The following is a 15,366-nucleotide window of genomic DNA, read 5'->3' as shown; positions in this document are numbered from 1 at the left end:
GACCAAAACTGGTGCTAAGTTAAAGAGTCAAGTCGTTAAACGTATTAAAATGTTTTTATATATATTAATTTTATAACATTTTGTGAAGGTACAAAAGGTGGCCATTTTTTGCCATTAACAAGCTGAGTGGGAGTTTTATCTGTTTTGCAGGTAAAACTGCAAACTGCAGCTTAAGGGTTCAAGGGAAAAATGTAAAAGCAGATGTTGAGGTTAGTGAGCACTGATCTGGCCACCGAATGGTTGGAAAACCCCACCGGCAAAGCTTGCATGAAACACTGTGTAGTTCTTAAGTCCCTGGAAAGAGTTGCTGCAGTTATAATGACTGCTGGTACAGAGAGAAAGAGAGAGGGAGACCAGAATGCTAACTGAATCCATTGACTTGTTTTCTTATTTGGTTGCTTCGCTCTACAGACTTTGATAGATGAGAGGTTAATGTTGCACTTCTCTGTTTAATAATCACTCTTGTTCTGCGCACACCTCCAGTGTGAAACCTGGTTGCCACAAGTGCTTTAAAATCCAGCTAGCTGTTTGCCATCACCAACCAAATGTATTGAATGTGCATGCATAAATATATGTATATGTTGAGTGGCCAGTACTCTGTAGGATAACTAACCAAAGCATGTACGGTTGATTTAAGTTGTGCACTCACATGTCGTTGTGCACATGTCCATCCATCCCTCAGGAACACTGACGCATTGCTTTGCAGTTTGTTTTCATGCATAATCACCTAATATTATACCTGCTATTGCAATCTTAGCAATAATACTAAAAAAGACTTTGCTATAAAACAGGAAATGGATGCAACATACACATTTTTACACACCAGAGATCAGTTTTATTTAACAAAGTTTCTCCTACAATATGTACAAATGTATTAAAATAGAAAACCTATGTGCAAAAGACGTGCTATATAAAACCACATCATGTCATCTTGTCACATCTTTCTTCTAAGTTGTTTCAAAAATATTAGTCAGTTTTGTCTTTGTCCACCTTCATTTTTCTACTTCCATGTGCACGGGAGCGCTCCTGTAGTCGAGGGGCTCCAAGTGTTGGAGTGTGTCACTGTTACACCAGGATGGTGTGGAAAAAGTCAGCCACAGTGGCCGCCTCAAATCTCTTTAGACCCTTCTTTCCGGGCTGATCAGAGGCCGATCCCTCTCAGGTGGGCCGGCCCTGTCGCTGGCAGTCAGTCGGATTAGATAGCGGCTGGCCATCTGCAGGTTCCACTGGTATTTGGCGAGGATCTTGACGCAGTCCTCTCTGGAGCAGAGGCTCAGCGAGTACAGCTGCTCCATCTGCAGAGAGAAACAAGAGGAGCAAGCTCAGAAGGAGAAACCCCCCCACTGTGGGTATGGAAGCAGCACAAACATAAGCAGCAGTTTACCGTAAGCAGCATGTAACATGTGCACAGACTGCAGATTTCCTCTCTTTAACTACTTGATAGTAAGTTTATAGTTAATAAGTATTGCTTTAACATGCATGAACAAGCCTGTAAAGCACAGCTGGATACCCTGTTAGGGCTGATCTGGACACAGATTCACTGTTGGTTACATATTAAACTCACCTCTACTGCCCTGTGACATCCTAGCATTAAGTGCACAAACCAGGCGATAAATAGCTTCCATAATACAAAAAGTATGGGCCGAGTTACCTACTTTTGTGCCCCATTTATTGTACCAATCTGTTGGTTTCTGAATTCCTCTTTTGTAGTCTTGAGATGAGCATTTATGCTGTCACCATCTTGGTTGCAAAAAAGCTGATGTGATGAGGAAGGGTGGTTGCAGAACCACTGGCTAATGACCTCTCTTTTTTTTTTTATTGCCATAGTTAGTGTTGATTTAAATAACGTAACTTAACTAAAACAATAATGGTCCCGAGCTTTTAACTCGGAGACCCTCTGCAAAATTCATATCATGAATTAGAAATATACCACCTGCCTTTATCTCCTGCTAACAAAGGGCACAAAACAAAACAAGACTTCTTGTGCTGTATTAATGTGCATATTTTGAGTATTGTTACTATTTATGTGCATGTTGAATAGGCAGTATATGTTAACATTATGACTTTTTTTATATCGTACATATACTGTTTTGAGTTCCCTAGATAGCCATTTATATTTTACAAGTATAAACTGGATTCCTTTGGCTTGTATTTTATCATTAGCTTCAAAAAACAGGTGCAGCAAAGTGGGTTTTTAATTAATTATTCTTTTATTTGATGGTCTGACCTTTAGTTGCTGTTCAGCTCGCACTGGGTTCCACTCATTTCGTTGAAGTGCGTTGTGAACCTCATCTGTGGTCACGCCATGTACCGCCTCCATAACCTGAACAGAGAAATGAAAACAGCTTACAGTGAGTAGGAAAACTTGAATTACTACCAACCAGACAAGCTGTAGTTTGCATCAGTGTCTGTCCGCACTCACAGTATATTTAGTAAAAACTCTGAAAGAATTTATTAGGTGAATTTACTGTGGCTGCAATTTGTCCTTTTTTCCTGTCTTTTATGGTGTTCAGTACATAAACAGGACAGAAGATGGATGTAAACAGGGTGATGTCATCTGTTGGTTTATGCTGACACCATCCTGGTTACAAAAAGCTGATGTGGTGAGGCAGGGTGGTTGCAAAACAATTGGATAATGGTAATGTGGGTAATCTGTGATTTACAAATTAGCTAATGAACGTGTGGTTTTACACCACAGATAATCCTCTGTTTTTAAATATGACCAAGACCAATTTTCATTCAATATGACTCTCAAATGACAAAGTGTTTGCTGACAGGAAACTGTGTCCCCATACCCTTCTATATCACTGGAAGTCTTTTTGCAACCACAGCTATCGTCATCTGTTGGCCTTCAGATATAATGCAGATCATTTGAGACTGCCTATGATTCAGTAATAGCCAGAAAATGGCTTTTGCACAATAAATGTGTCACTGTGAAGTTGACCATGAGACATTTTTCAGGTGAGCCCTTGTTTCTTTACAGGTATTTCACAAAATGTGCATGAACAGGAGGTCATACTGACCTTCACTTTTGATCTAAACAGGTTCAGTTTTACCACTGTAGAGGCATAAAATCATGTTAATCTGCAGGAATCTCATCACTTACCTGTGCAATGAGACCCTCTCTTGTGTTCTGAGGCACTTTCTCCCGTTCTCTTATTCGCTCCCGATCTCTCTCTCTGCTGTCTGAGTACTCATCCAGCTGTGGGGTAGAGCGTGCCAGCTGGGCCATTTTGGTGAGGTTGGAACCCCCGACAACCTGCTGAGGCTGAGGTTGTGTCTGTATCAGAGCAGAGGGAACCATTTGCTGGGGCAATGCATTGCCCTGGGCTTGGTTAATTGTAGGTCTCCTCTGGATTTTTCGAAGCACTTTCAGGTTGGGAGGTGGCGGTCGAGGAGGGGGAACGATACTAGCCTCACTCAACCGACGCGGATCCTGTTGCATCACCGCACTGTGAGCCGGCATCACAGGAGGAAGGAGTTTGCCGTGCTGATCCACTCTGAACATCCCTACTGTTTGAGCTCGGGGCCGATGTCCACCCAAGACTGACTCCAGGCTTCTAGTCATAGCTGAAGACAAAGGAAAATCATTTTTAATGTGTAAAAACGATCAAGTAGATTAAAGTTATACACTAGTGAGCTGAGGCAGAAAGCTGGGCAACTGCTGCTGATTGCTCTTTAGAAAACCAACATATTGGTTCAGATATTAATCATTTTCTCTTCATCCATCCATTTCCTAATTAAATTCAGGGTTGTGGTGGTGCTCGATCCTCTACCAGCTATCAAAGATCACCAGTCTGTAGAATCCCCAGTTAATATAATATGCATGCATTAAACATGGAGTCCTCTTTGGACTGTGGGAGGAAGCCATGGAAGTACCCGGAGCGAGCCCACAGAGGCACAATGACACCATCCAAACTCCACACAGACAGCACCACAGTGATGCAGATTCCAGCTTCTAACAAGCTTCCTGATTGAGCCACCAGGGGGCAGAGTTGCTAAACAAAAGTGAGCAATTTCCACCTGACATGGATTTGATGCTTCATGAAAGAAGTCTGAACTTTAAAGGGTTAAGACTGCAATTGCTTCATTCAGCTGTATATAAAACAGATTAATACCTTCTAAATGTCTTACAAAAACAATGAATGGTGATTCTAGACTACATGATGAAAACAATAATAATGTACACAGAGAATATACTAACACATCAATATGAAATGATCATGTCTTTGCCTTCGGTTTCTGACAGTCTATTCTATTTTTTATGTTGACTTTGTATTTTTCAGAGCTGTACCTGGTGGTTTTGCTCACTACATTTTATACCCACATGTATTCTTAGGTCCTACCTGCCATTTTCTGCAGATTGGATCCCTCCTTCTCCCTGCCGGGGCCTGACCTCCAGCCACCGCCAGCCCTGCACAGGTCACCACAGCTAACACGTTAGACTGACATCTTTAACTCACAAAATATATTAACTGAAAACAGGAAACAGTGGAGTGCTATGCTTGTCATTGTACAATAAAACTCAGTGACCTGAGATGAAAATGTATATTTATATTTTTTTCTTTCCAGGACACAAAACTAGTCAGTTAGAATAACTGTGTGAGTTATAACTGAAACATCTTTTTCACTGCTATTTCACAGGACGTGATTTTCTATCTGATCAGGACATTATGAAGAGGCAGAATAAAAATAATTAAAGACTCAAAGATTCTTTAAAAAACTAATTTATGGATAAGTGAATGAGGGTTATGACTGACTCGTCCAGGGTCACAGGCGTTCCCCAGGAGTGATCAGGGTTGACGTCTCCGTGCCCGGTGTGTTGCAAACTGCCCTTTACTGGGGTTGAGATGTAGCCACCAGGGTTAGGCCCGGAGCTGCTGGAGGACACTGCGGCACCTGAGGGGAGTGATGGGACAGTGAGGCTTGCGGGAAACCAGCCGATGGCCATCGTCCTCTGGTTCTGCCCCCTCCACTCACTCAGCTCCAGACTGCAAAGAGAAAGGGAAAACAACTGGTTAATAAGGAAACAAAACAGCGTTTTATTTGTTTCTATCAGCTGGCACCGCACATAAAACACCAAAACATGCCCACGAGGTAATTAACACATAATGCCGGCAATGACATCGGCCACTTATGTAGGTTACATCGCTGCTCCCTGCGGAAGTCTAAATGAGGCCTTACACTGACATGCAGCTTCCCTCTAAAGTAGCTGAGAGTTATGTGTAATCGGCTCACTTGGTGGTCATTTGCAGTGAAAACACAGTATAATGATTAGCACAATGATTATGCCTCCATTAAACAAAATGTAATAAATTCTAATAATGATGCAATAAGCCAGAATGTTCATGTGAAACGCTCCCTCAACTGACATTTCCTACTCGGAAAGTCGGCTCCAACCCTGAGTTAACAATCCAAGATGGCGGCATTGAAGGTAAACAACAGTTAAACTGTTAAACTTTAAATCTGCCCTTGACGTGTATTTGTATTTGTAATACGCTGTACTGCCAGTGATACATGACTAGCTCTGCCTTGCTAAAAAGCTAAACAAATATGACTTCCTTTCTGGCAGGCACAACTCAAGACTGATGTCGCTCCCAAGTTCCTGCATTCGACTTCTAAGGTAACTGGAACGCAGCTTATAAATCAAGCTTAACCATGAAAAGGTGCATTTTATTGTTTCGGCATTAAAACCTAATTAGTAACAGAAATTATGTGTTAGCTTCTCATTTTAAAGTTAAACCGTGTCACTTTAAATAGCAGCAACCATCGAGGGGCTGGCAGGATACTCAAAAATATGTGCTTAGGAGTGATCTGTAAGTCGCTTTGCTAAACAAATCGAGGTGAAGTGAAATTCGACCATTACTCATTCTGTTTGGAGACGTCACAATAAACTCATGGTGAACAAATAAATAAATAAAACTAAACACTACTACAAAAACACTATTGTTGCCTGGATGCCATCTGTATCACGTAAGCAGTTACATTACATCAGTGGGCTTAACTTCCAGCATTGTCAGTCACTTCTAAAGAGAATACCTGCCGTGTGATAATCTGATTTAACTTTGGCCTTTCACTGCATGACTAATATACCTTTAATTGTAGATTTTTGTGTCGCAAACAATAAACTTCATGAAGTTTGTCAGATTTATATTCAACAAGATTGGTGGAAAAAAAGTGCTAATCGTGACGTAGGTAATACCAATATACCCATCAGATGTGTTACGTAAAATAAAAACAACACAGGGAGATTTCAAAGCTGCTCGACCTGTTCAGCAAAGTTAAATGCATTCGAAGACTCGCTGAGAGCGGAATGTCTCTTTAAGAGCGGGCTGGTTCAAATCCCCGTCTCGTCTCAACAAAGGTCCATTGTGCCAGCTAAAGTTTTTCCTTTACTCCCCTTTCGTCCCGCCCACCCTCCTTTCTCTCACCCACCTGTGGTCGATGACAGTCACGAGGTCGTTGGGCAAAAGGGCGAGCTTTCTGGGTTCGGCAAATTCTCTTATTGCTTGCACCTCTCTGGGTTTAGCCTGTGGAGGAAGACGGAAAAGAAATGATGTGACATGCAGAAAAGTGCTAGAACAGCAATCTCTGCTTTGATTTTTTTTTTTAATGAAAAGGACAAGAAAAGCTTCAGACCTCTGCTACCATCGCGGTGAGCTGGGCAAAGCTGGGTCTGTCTGTAGGATTGCATGCCCAGCACTTTCGCATTACAGCGTATATCTCCTGAGGGCAATCTTGTGGCTTCTCCAGGCGCTCGCCCTCCCGCTCTACCCGCCATAATATCTAGGGGAAGAGTGAATGTCAGTGATGCTAACACACTGAGTCATAGCGCATGCCAGAAAAAACAAACAACATAAGGGCGGTGCTACACATTCCAAACATGAATGACAAATACCTTGCCTGGCATGCACACAAATACAGAAAAAACATGGCGTCAGTGTTCTGACAAACGCTTACCTGCCGGCCCGACAGACCAAACCAGGGCTCTTCACAATAGGTAAACATCTCCCAGAGAGTGACACCAAACATCCACACGTCCGAGGAAAGGGAGAAAGAGCCGACGCGAAGACTCTCTGGAGCACACCTGGAGAGAAGGGAGGCAGACAAACCAGAAGCAAAAGAAAGAGTCATTGGTGTTATTAGTGAGAATCTGTTAGATTTCTAATTATTTCCCACTCAAGCTTCAAATTTTACCCAACTGCCCTCACCATGCAAACGGTATCCGCCTGTGTGCCGACATGATGTAGTGATCTTTCTCCTGGTTCAGGCCTCGCATCAGACCAAAGTCCCCGATCTTCACCATATCCTTGGATGCAAGCAGTACATTTCTTGCAGCCAGATCCCTGTGGATGAATCTCCTGCTCTCCAGGTACTCCATGCCTGACACAATCTGCGTAGCAAAGAGCCAAAGGCGGACCAGAGAGTACTCATACTGACGTGCACGCAGGGTGTCGTAAAGCGAGCCCAAGGCGGCCAGCTCTGTTACCTAGATGAAAGGAAAAAAAGGATTTAAAAAAAAAAAAATCTGCCTCCTAGAAAACACAGTAGTTGGCATACGCCAACGAATTATTTCTAGTTTACCATCTTGAGGGGCTGTGTGAGCACCACACCATAGAGTCGTATGATGTTGGGGTGGTCTAAAGACTGCATGACGGTTACTTCTTGAAGAAAGTCTTTCAGTGTGTCCGCCTGCCTCGACATACTGCTCCTCAGCGATTTAACTGCCACAGGCAACTGAGGAGAGGAAGGGGATAAAGACAGATGCTCAGTTTCAATCAGGCACAAAGATCGACACCTCACTGTGTACACGCCTACTGTTCCAGGGTACAATCATAAAAAGAACACGAAAGGTAAACGTAGCCACTCTGAAGTCACCTGCTGGTATTTTCTTTTTTTGAGCAATGGCTAACACTATTTATACGGAACGATGGAATGATAAGTTATCAGCTAATCTTAGCAAGCTTCGTTTGCAAGGCATAATCAAGTGGCAGAAAAGTAATCTTCATGGACTCCATGTTAAAATGTCCTACTTTAGAGCAGAAAAAAAGTTTACACCTATTTTCATTTGTCTATGTAAAAATTGTTTCCCTTTGTGATTTTTTTTTAACTCACAAATTTATACATTATTAAGGTTTAAACTGAGGAGTATGGCTTCTCTGACTGATAAGCACATGTTCACGCTGGCAGCTGTAACTGTCCGCTATGAGCAAGCTTTGGCCTTCACTGAGTCATTTTTGGAGCGCTTTTAATTTAACTTTCTGACTAATAACAATGAATGCTATGCGATTAATTACACTAACAGTCTGCTTAAGAAGTATGTGCTCCAGTTTTTTGTGAGCGTACTATGTGAGTAATACTTTAGTCAATGGATGTACCTTGCTAGCTTGATTAGCAAGATAGCACGCTTGCTGTTAGCTGACAGTTTAGCATTGTCATCCAAATATTGTAATTGGACTGGTACTTATTCAATGTTTTTCTGCTCTTTGAGCACTCAAAGTGCCCTTACATTCATATAAGCACTTTTCCCCTCAATGTTAAAAGACTTTGCCCAACATTCAGATACACGATTACACTCCAATGGATGAACTGGGATGATGTTATGTTGATTATGTCCACCTTTTGCATACAGTTGTGGCCAAAACTCTTTTAAAATTTATTTGCCAGTAACAGTTTTTAAAACGTATTTAATCTTTGTAAAAACCAAAAAGTTGTTAACGTAATTGTTAAAAACAAACTTTGTGCCAGAGAAAGTCCAGCAGATCTGTAACTGGTCCTCACCACTCTTCCAGTGGGCGTGTGCCACTCTCCCCTCTTCACCACCCCAAATGACCCAGAGCCCAGCCTCTCCGCCAGAATCAGCTCACTGTCTTGGATCAGACAAGGAAGAGCCCGGACTCCGACTTCCTGGCCCTGTGCTTGGCCACCTCCAGTTAACTGCTCTCCGCCATCTGAACCTCGGCCGCTGAACACCTGTGTGCATCATTAAGTCAATAAAAATGACAAACATGATATCAGGCTTGAGAAATATAGCTAACACATAACAGTTCATAATAAAGCTAATGCAAAGTGTTTCGGACCTTTGGCACCCATGACCGCCCGCGTGCGCTTGTCTTGTAGCGTTTCAGAGCTTCCCATAGTCTTCTTTGTCCTACAGGAAAGAAAATACAGAAATGTTTGCATTTTCTGTTAAGTATATTGAATATCTTTAAATCAGCAGCAATTGTTACTTTCCTTTATTCTACACCCTTCTGAAATGGTACACACTAAATGAATAACCATAACATTATCAAGTAATAGTTGATAATACACCTATGAAATAGTTGCTGCTCTGTGTGACAGTATGTTGAAAACTAGGTAGAGCTGGTATCTTAATAATCTTAGCTGCAAACAACGTGAATTCATTTACATCAGAAAACATTTCTTATTATTTTAAATTAGGGGGAAGTTTGAAATGCCAGAAGATGTGGCTACGAAAAAGATTCTTTTATGTTAAACTCTTTACTCAAACGGGCTTTAAATTCATCATTAAATAAGGCCTACACTGATTAGAAGCCAATCTCCTGCAGGTAAACAGGGGACAATGCTTTTGTTTGAGGGGCACTTAAAGCCTGTCTTTCTTTTGTGATTAGCCCAACTCCATTACTGAGCCTAAGGGGAAATGTTTTCAGTCAGGGGGAGCAGTTCCTATTCATTTACAGCCAGGATGAATGATCAGAGAGGATGATCAGGCTCACCAGGTTTGCTGATTCCTATCTGCTCCAGATCGGCCTCTTTGACGTAGCTGAAGTGCTCAATGCGAGTGATATTGAGGCCATCTCTGAGGCGCAGGTAAAACTTCTCCAGCTGGACTTCAGCTAGGAGTTGGTATAGCCATTGAGTGTCCTGGTCCATCACCATGACCTGGCTGACCTTCCTGTTGGGGTTATAGGTCAGAGGTTATAAGACAGTGGAGAGAATTTCTGGCCTATTTTTTCCTTCTCCTGAAAAATCTAATGTTGTTCTAGTAGATGGAAAATTCTTATAGGACGAAACATCCAGGGACCTGAGGATATCACACCAAAACTTGTAATATCCTCAGCTCACGCTTAGGTCAAGTAGGAGAAAGCTCTAGCTAAGCTTTTAACAAAGAGCCAACTTTTCTTCAACAATGCAGGAATCATATAATGATGACCAACTTCACATTTGCTGATATATATATATAAACATACTTTTATTTGCATATGGCTCACACTTTCTGTCAGATACGCAAATGAGGTCACAATGTGACATAGAAAGTGCTGAAACGTGGTGGAAGATGCAGATAAGTGAAAATGAAACAAGCAGACAAAGGTACCACAAACACAGACTAGCATGACATTGCATAAACTGAAAAACTATCTGTATCTGACTCTAGCTTGACAGTCTGCTGAATACCAGTGCATCTGCCTCAAACAGGCCCTCCTCCACACTGTCGTCATTTACGAAGTGGTCTACAAACCCGAACATTACAGCTAACAGGTGGGTTTTCCTGTTTGAGTGCAGCTAGCAAACACTGAAGAACCATTTACTGCTTTAGAGACAGAGAGTGAACGTAAACATCCTTGGTTTTTTAACAGAAAACTCATTTCTTCAGCCAGGAGCAGCACAGAAATGACCCTTTTAACTGCTCTTTATTAGTTACTGTTTCTGTCACTAGTTAGCTCATGTAAAATATTAGCACCAACCAACCAACCCAGTGACGCCACGTTCTGTACTTAAACAAAATGGTGTAACACATGCTCTAAAAACTTCCATTTCATGTATTTCTTAAATACACCTTCACAGAGTCGGAGCTGTGGCACTCTTGAAAGCAGGGCTCCACAGTGTAAATTAGCCTTTATACATGTAGTCTTTCATATCTGCTTTAATCTGGGGCTGAGTTTGGTTCACACGTTAACACCTTAAGAGTGTGCTTTGTCCCTCGCTTTCTTAGTCAGATCCAGTCTAGCCTTCAAAATAGGACCTTACAAAAAGACCAGTCTATGCTTGTGCGTGACTAATTTTGAACCTCAGAGGCAACGATCCCGGTGCTCTGTGAAAAACACAGTTGGAAACTTTAGCTTGTCTGAGGTTTAGGGGCACCAGTCTAACCGGATCCTGTTCGCACAGCATTTATGTAACTGCAGAAGTGATCATGTGTGTTGTAATAACTCTGAAACAGCTGCATGACTGTGACTGATATGAAGATTCTGGTCATATTTAGTTCAAATTTACCAATGTTAGTGCTGATAGTTTTGAAGCTCTTTGTGAGTGAAACAGAAGGAGTGTGTTAATCTGAATAACTTCCTCACTACAAGAAACGAAATGTTAAATGTCAGCAAATTCTTCTTTTATGAACCATGCTGTTCAGTTTACTGGAAGACTGTACCGCCATAAAACACTTGCTTATCACCAAACTAAGCCGAGCAGGTATGAGAGAGGGAAGGCCTTCAACATTCCCCTATCAGCTACTCTGAGGAAAAAACAAAACAAAAACACCTTAGACTTAGCAACTAGCTGGGCTACATTATATTTGACAATTAGCTTTCCTCATTCTAACAGCCATGCACAGGGTGCAAGAGGGTACTAGCCCGGGCTTGCATTACAATTTGTAGGGACAACTCCCAATTAAATGAGCACCTACTGCAAGTTCAAATCAACTCAATTCCCTGCAGATTGCGTTCAAGTTAATTAGTGAAAGCCCACACACACAAAAATGCACACAGGTAAACAAAGATAACTCTGTGATCATTGTCTTTATGTACACAGTGATGAATATTTAACCTGTTGCCCAGCTACTGAAATCTCCTCTCAGTCTCACGTGAACCCAAGGAGTTCAACTATGAAGTTAGCCTAATGTGGCTCAACAGTCACGTGTAGCACTCCCCCACCTTTTATCACACAGGCAGTCTTTTTTTTCCCCTTCCCAACTTCAAATACCAAACTGTGTTGTTTATCCAGTACAGGTGCATATGTTTACACTGCAGAAACTTGAGCAATTTAAGAATGAATCAAGACGAAACTGACAAGGAAGCGCAGAGGAGGATTACTTTTCAAAGAAAGTGCATATTTTTAGTCATGACTGGAATATTATAGTCCACAGACACTCTGATCTGTGATTGAAAGGGTGCTGGGTGTGCCTAAAAAAGGACACTATGAGCATTAAGAGATTTGATTTCTTACCTAGGTAAAAAGCAGTAATTAGTAAGCATACTAATATGTACAGTATGTAAGAAGGCTAATAACTGAAAAAAGTAGTACTCAGAGAATAAACGATAATGTAGTTATTTTGGTTACCTTACTGGATCTGCCATATAAAGGGCTTGGTGGTTTAATTATTATTAAACTGATTGCACCTACTTCAATAAACTGATCAAATCTTTTGTAGCTGTATTGAAAACACAGCAGTCAAATAAATGTAAAAAAGTACTAAAAAGTGTTGTATTTTATAGATACATGTAGTGAAACACGCTAGTATAAAAGCACCATGTAAGTAAACTACACAGTACTTTAACAAAGACATTAACTCTCAGAATTTGTTCTCAATTATTCTTCAAAGGAAATGACAGTCGGATACAAAACAGTACATTTAACACAGTTTTGCATTTCTTAATAAAAAAATAAAAAAAACAATTTCAGCAAACTTACTTATATTATTGAGTTCTTGTTAAAACGCTTTAGTCGCCGGTTGGTGGCTGTCTTAGTCACAGACGCTTCGAGACAAGTGCTCCATGTTTGCGGTGAAACCTGTAACGACGTCGACGACGGTGCTTCGCTTCAAATCAAAGCTTCTGTCTGAGCCCGAAACCCGCTCTTTTTAAATCACCATGTGACAAATTCGGGGTGTTTTTAGTCACAGGTTTGCCCTATATTATTTCGTTTCCCGGTGACAAGTGGATAAGTCATCTACCTGTAATGCTGCGGGTTCCTTCCCCACCTCTTTCCTTTACCTCACTAGACCACACCCCTCCGTCACTCTCACCTGAGCTTTGAACACAAGGGGAAACATGTAAAGTCACTCAAAGGGTTATAATAACCAAGTTAGGCTTCACCCCATGTGGTCTGAGGGAAGTAAATGTATTAATGTGTCAATCGTTGGGAAGTTCTTTATTTTGCTTAATTTTATTGTAAAAAAATAAATAGATAAATAAATCCACAGCACATTTAAACGTACTATATGAATACTTACTAAACAATATGACTTCATGTTTCAAGTATGAATATTAAATCACTTGTTTGTTGTTTTTAGACAGAAAATTTAATTATATAGCTACTACATTAAAATGACTTAAGTTGTAATACTTTGTCTGCTACAGTGGTTTGAGCTAAACTAAAACTGTTTTCATTAAGTTTATTTGTATAAAACGATCTATAAATAAAAACTAATATATAAGGGTCGACAGTTTAGTGAAACTGATAAAGCAAAATAAAGTCTGTCTTATTTTAGTTAAAATATCAGCTAATTTTATTTAACGTTAGCTTTGAAGCTAATAGCGATTTCTTATGTGCACTTAGTTAAAAGTAGGTAAATTTATTGGCAGATAAACATTAGGCAGCTAAAACTGCTTAAAGGTTCAGAAAAGTGTAAGTTGCTTAAGCAGCTCTAGCTGATTTTGACTATAATAATTATAATCATCATCATCATGCCACGTTGAACATATGTTGCCTGCATGTAACTTAATTCTCTCAGAACTTGCATCTGTGACAGAATTTGGTTCAGTCGCCACTAAATGCTGAATAAATATTTAGAAATAAAGTACTTAACTATCATTGACATATAGCTTAACAGACCGCAACTCGAACTGAAGACATTTTTGATGACCTTCAGGACTGTGTGAACCCTTTAGCAAATACTGCTAAAGTTTATGTAAAACTTTTAATTTTAAATGTTTTGTGGGTTGCCACTGCTGTAACTAGCACGTGTTATTGCACTGGTAAAAACCAACAAACAATGTGGTCACTTTGTAAATACATGTTAGTAAAACAGCAATGTGTGTTGTCTTGCTAATACGTGTGCTGCTTGTAATGTGATTACTTTTAATCAGACATTGACTATAGTTTGAAAAGAAGATATATATATTATTTTGGTAAAGTGTTTGTAAACAACCATGTCTTTGTCACCGTATACTGAAGACATTAAGAATGACAAGATGAACTATCTGTAGATGCATGTGCTACATGATGAATCCAAAAAACTGCCTTTAGGCTGGATGTTTGCTAAGAATAATAATTATAATGATGATGGAAATAATATAACAACATAAAAAAATGACAACTTTCAAAAAGATTACAAGGTTTAATTAATACTTCTTTGAACTACTTTTAGTTTGAATCTCTGACTGTATTACTGAATGTATTACTTGCCTTAACTGATCAGGAAATGACCATACTAAATCATAACACTACTCCACATGAATAGTGTTGTGATTAATTTAAGTTAATGAATACTAGAGTACAAACTGTTACTACGGTGTAATTAACACTATTGTGTTACTCTTAAGACTGAGCATGGATGAAACCTGCTATTAAGTTTGAGTCATATGAAGTGTCACAGATGGTTTTCTGTTTCAGTCTTTCTTTCCTCCATGCCTGTTGTTGCTGAGCCAGTTTGACGAGATTTTTAACCTCTCAAGTTGCACATGAATGCAAAGCAGGCAGCACAGATAGAAGACCTGCCTGAACTTTGCACTTCCTGGTACAGTCTCTCCTACTTTACTCCTCTCTGCCTGCCTGCCTCGGTTATACAACCATGACAGCAGAGGAGCCTATCAAAGGACCGTGCACACATGATCGCCCTAAAAGATCTGTTTCCACTTCTTTCAAGCGCTTCCAGCTCGGCTACGGCTTAACAGACACAACAGGCTTGTGATGACTTAGACCTCTTTCAGGAATATGTTTGGGTTTTTTTTTTTTCTGTAATTAGCTTCAGGCAAACAATAGAAACATTACGACATAATGAGGTGACAAATTATGGTGTCATAAAATTTCTTAAATTAAGATGATAATAACCCGTTACACATTTATTTAGAGAGAAATGTGTTGTTTCCAGCAAGCGACGACAGGGTAGAGGCTGACAGGAAGTGTGTGTGGGAGAGATGTTTCCTGTTCTCCTAAATCTCCTGGTTTTCTGTTACACTGGGCATAACTCTGATTTATAGGACACAAGCTTAGCTGGAGTTCATTTCATTTCTGTCTGACCGTAGCAAGATAGGCAGTACCATCCAAAACACAGAAAAACAAACAAAAGGGGATGAAAAAGATACATATAATAAAAATAAAGGGGAAACATGACTTATAGAAGATAAATATGTTGAAAAGTGCGAGAGCTCGTATATGTGAACTTGTATTTTTTTAAATGAGATACAG

At 40.3% G+C, this 15,366-nt stretch overlaps 1 protein-coding gene across 1 annotated transcript; it reads right to left on the bottom strand.

Moving 5' to 3' along the window:
• Positions 1 to 808: 808 nt before the first annotated feature.
• On the bottom strand, positions 809 to 12,974 carry tnk1 (tyrosine kinase, non-receptor, 1). The gene is made up of 14 exons (XM_003459153.5): positions 12,649 to 12,974; positions 9,738 to 9,916; positions 9,081 to 9,151; positions 8,782 to 8,973; positions 7,585 to 7,737; positions 7,212 to 7,489; positions 6,961 to 7,087; positions 6,640 to 6,786; positions 6,436 to 6,530; positions 4,761 to 4,991; positions 4,347 to 4,414; positions 3,107 to 3,570; positions 2,228 to 2,323; positions 809 to 1,295 (listed from the first exon to the last, which is right to left on the bottom strand). The coding sequence occupies exons 2-14, from the start codon at positions 9,898 to 9,900 to the stop codon at positions 1,119 to 1,121; spliced, it is 2,262 nt and encodes a 753-aa protein (XP_003459201.2). The 5' UTR covers positions 9,901 to 9,916; positions 12,649 to 12,974; the 3' UTR covers positions 809 to 1,118.
• Between the last annotated feature and the right edge of the window lie 2,392 nt (positions 12,975 to 15,366).

Source organism: Oreochromis niloticus, linkage group LG3 (assembly GCF_001858045.2).
Source record: "Oreochromis niloticus isolate F11D_XX linkage group LG3, O_niloticus_UMD_NMBU, whole genome shotgun sequence".
Classification (NCBI taxonomy): domain Eukaryota; kingdom Metazoa; phylum Chordata; class Actinopteri; order Cichliformes; family Cichlidae; genus Oreochromis; species Oreochromis niloticus.
The sequence above is the reverse complement of the archived record's forward strand: the minus strand, read 5'-3'. Positions and strand labels throughout refer to the sequence as shown.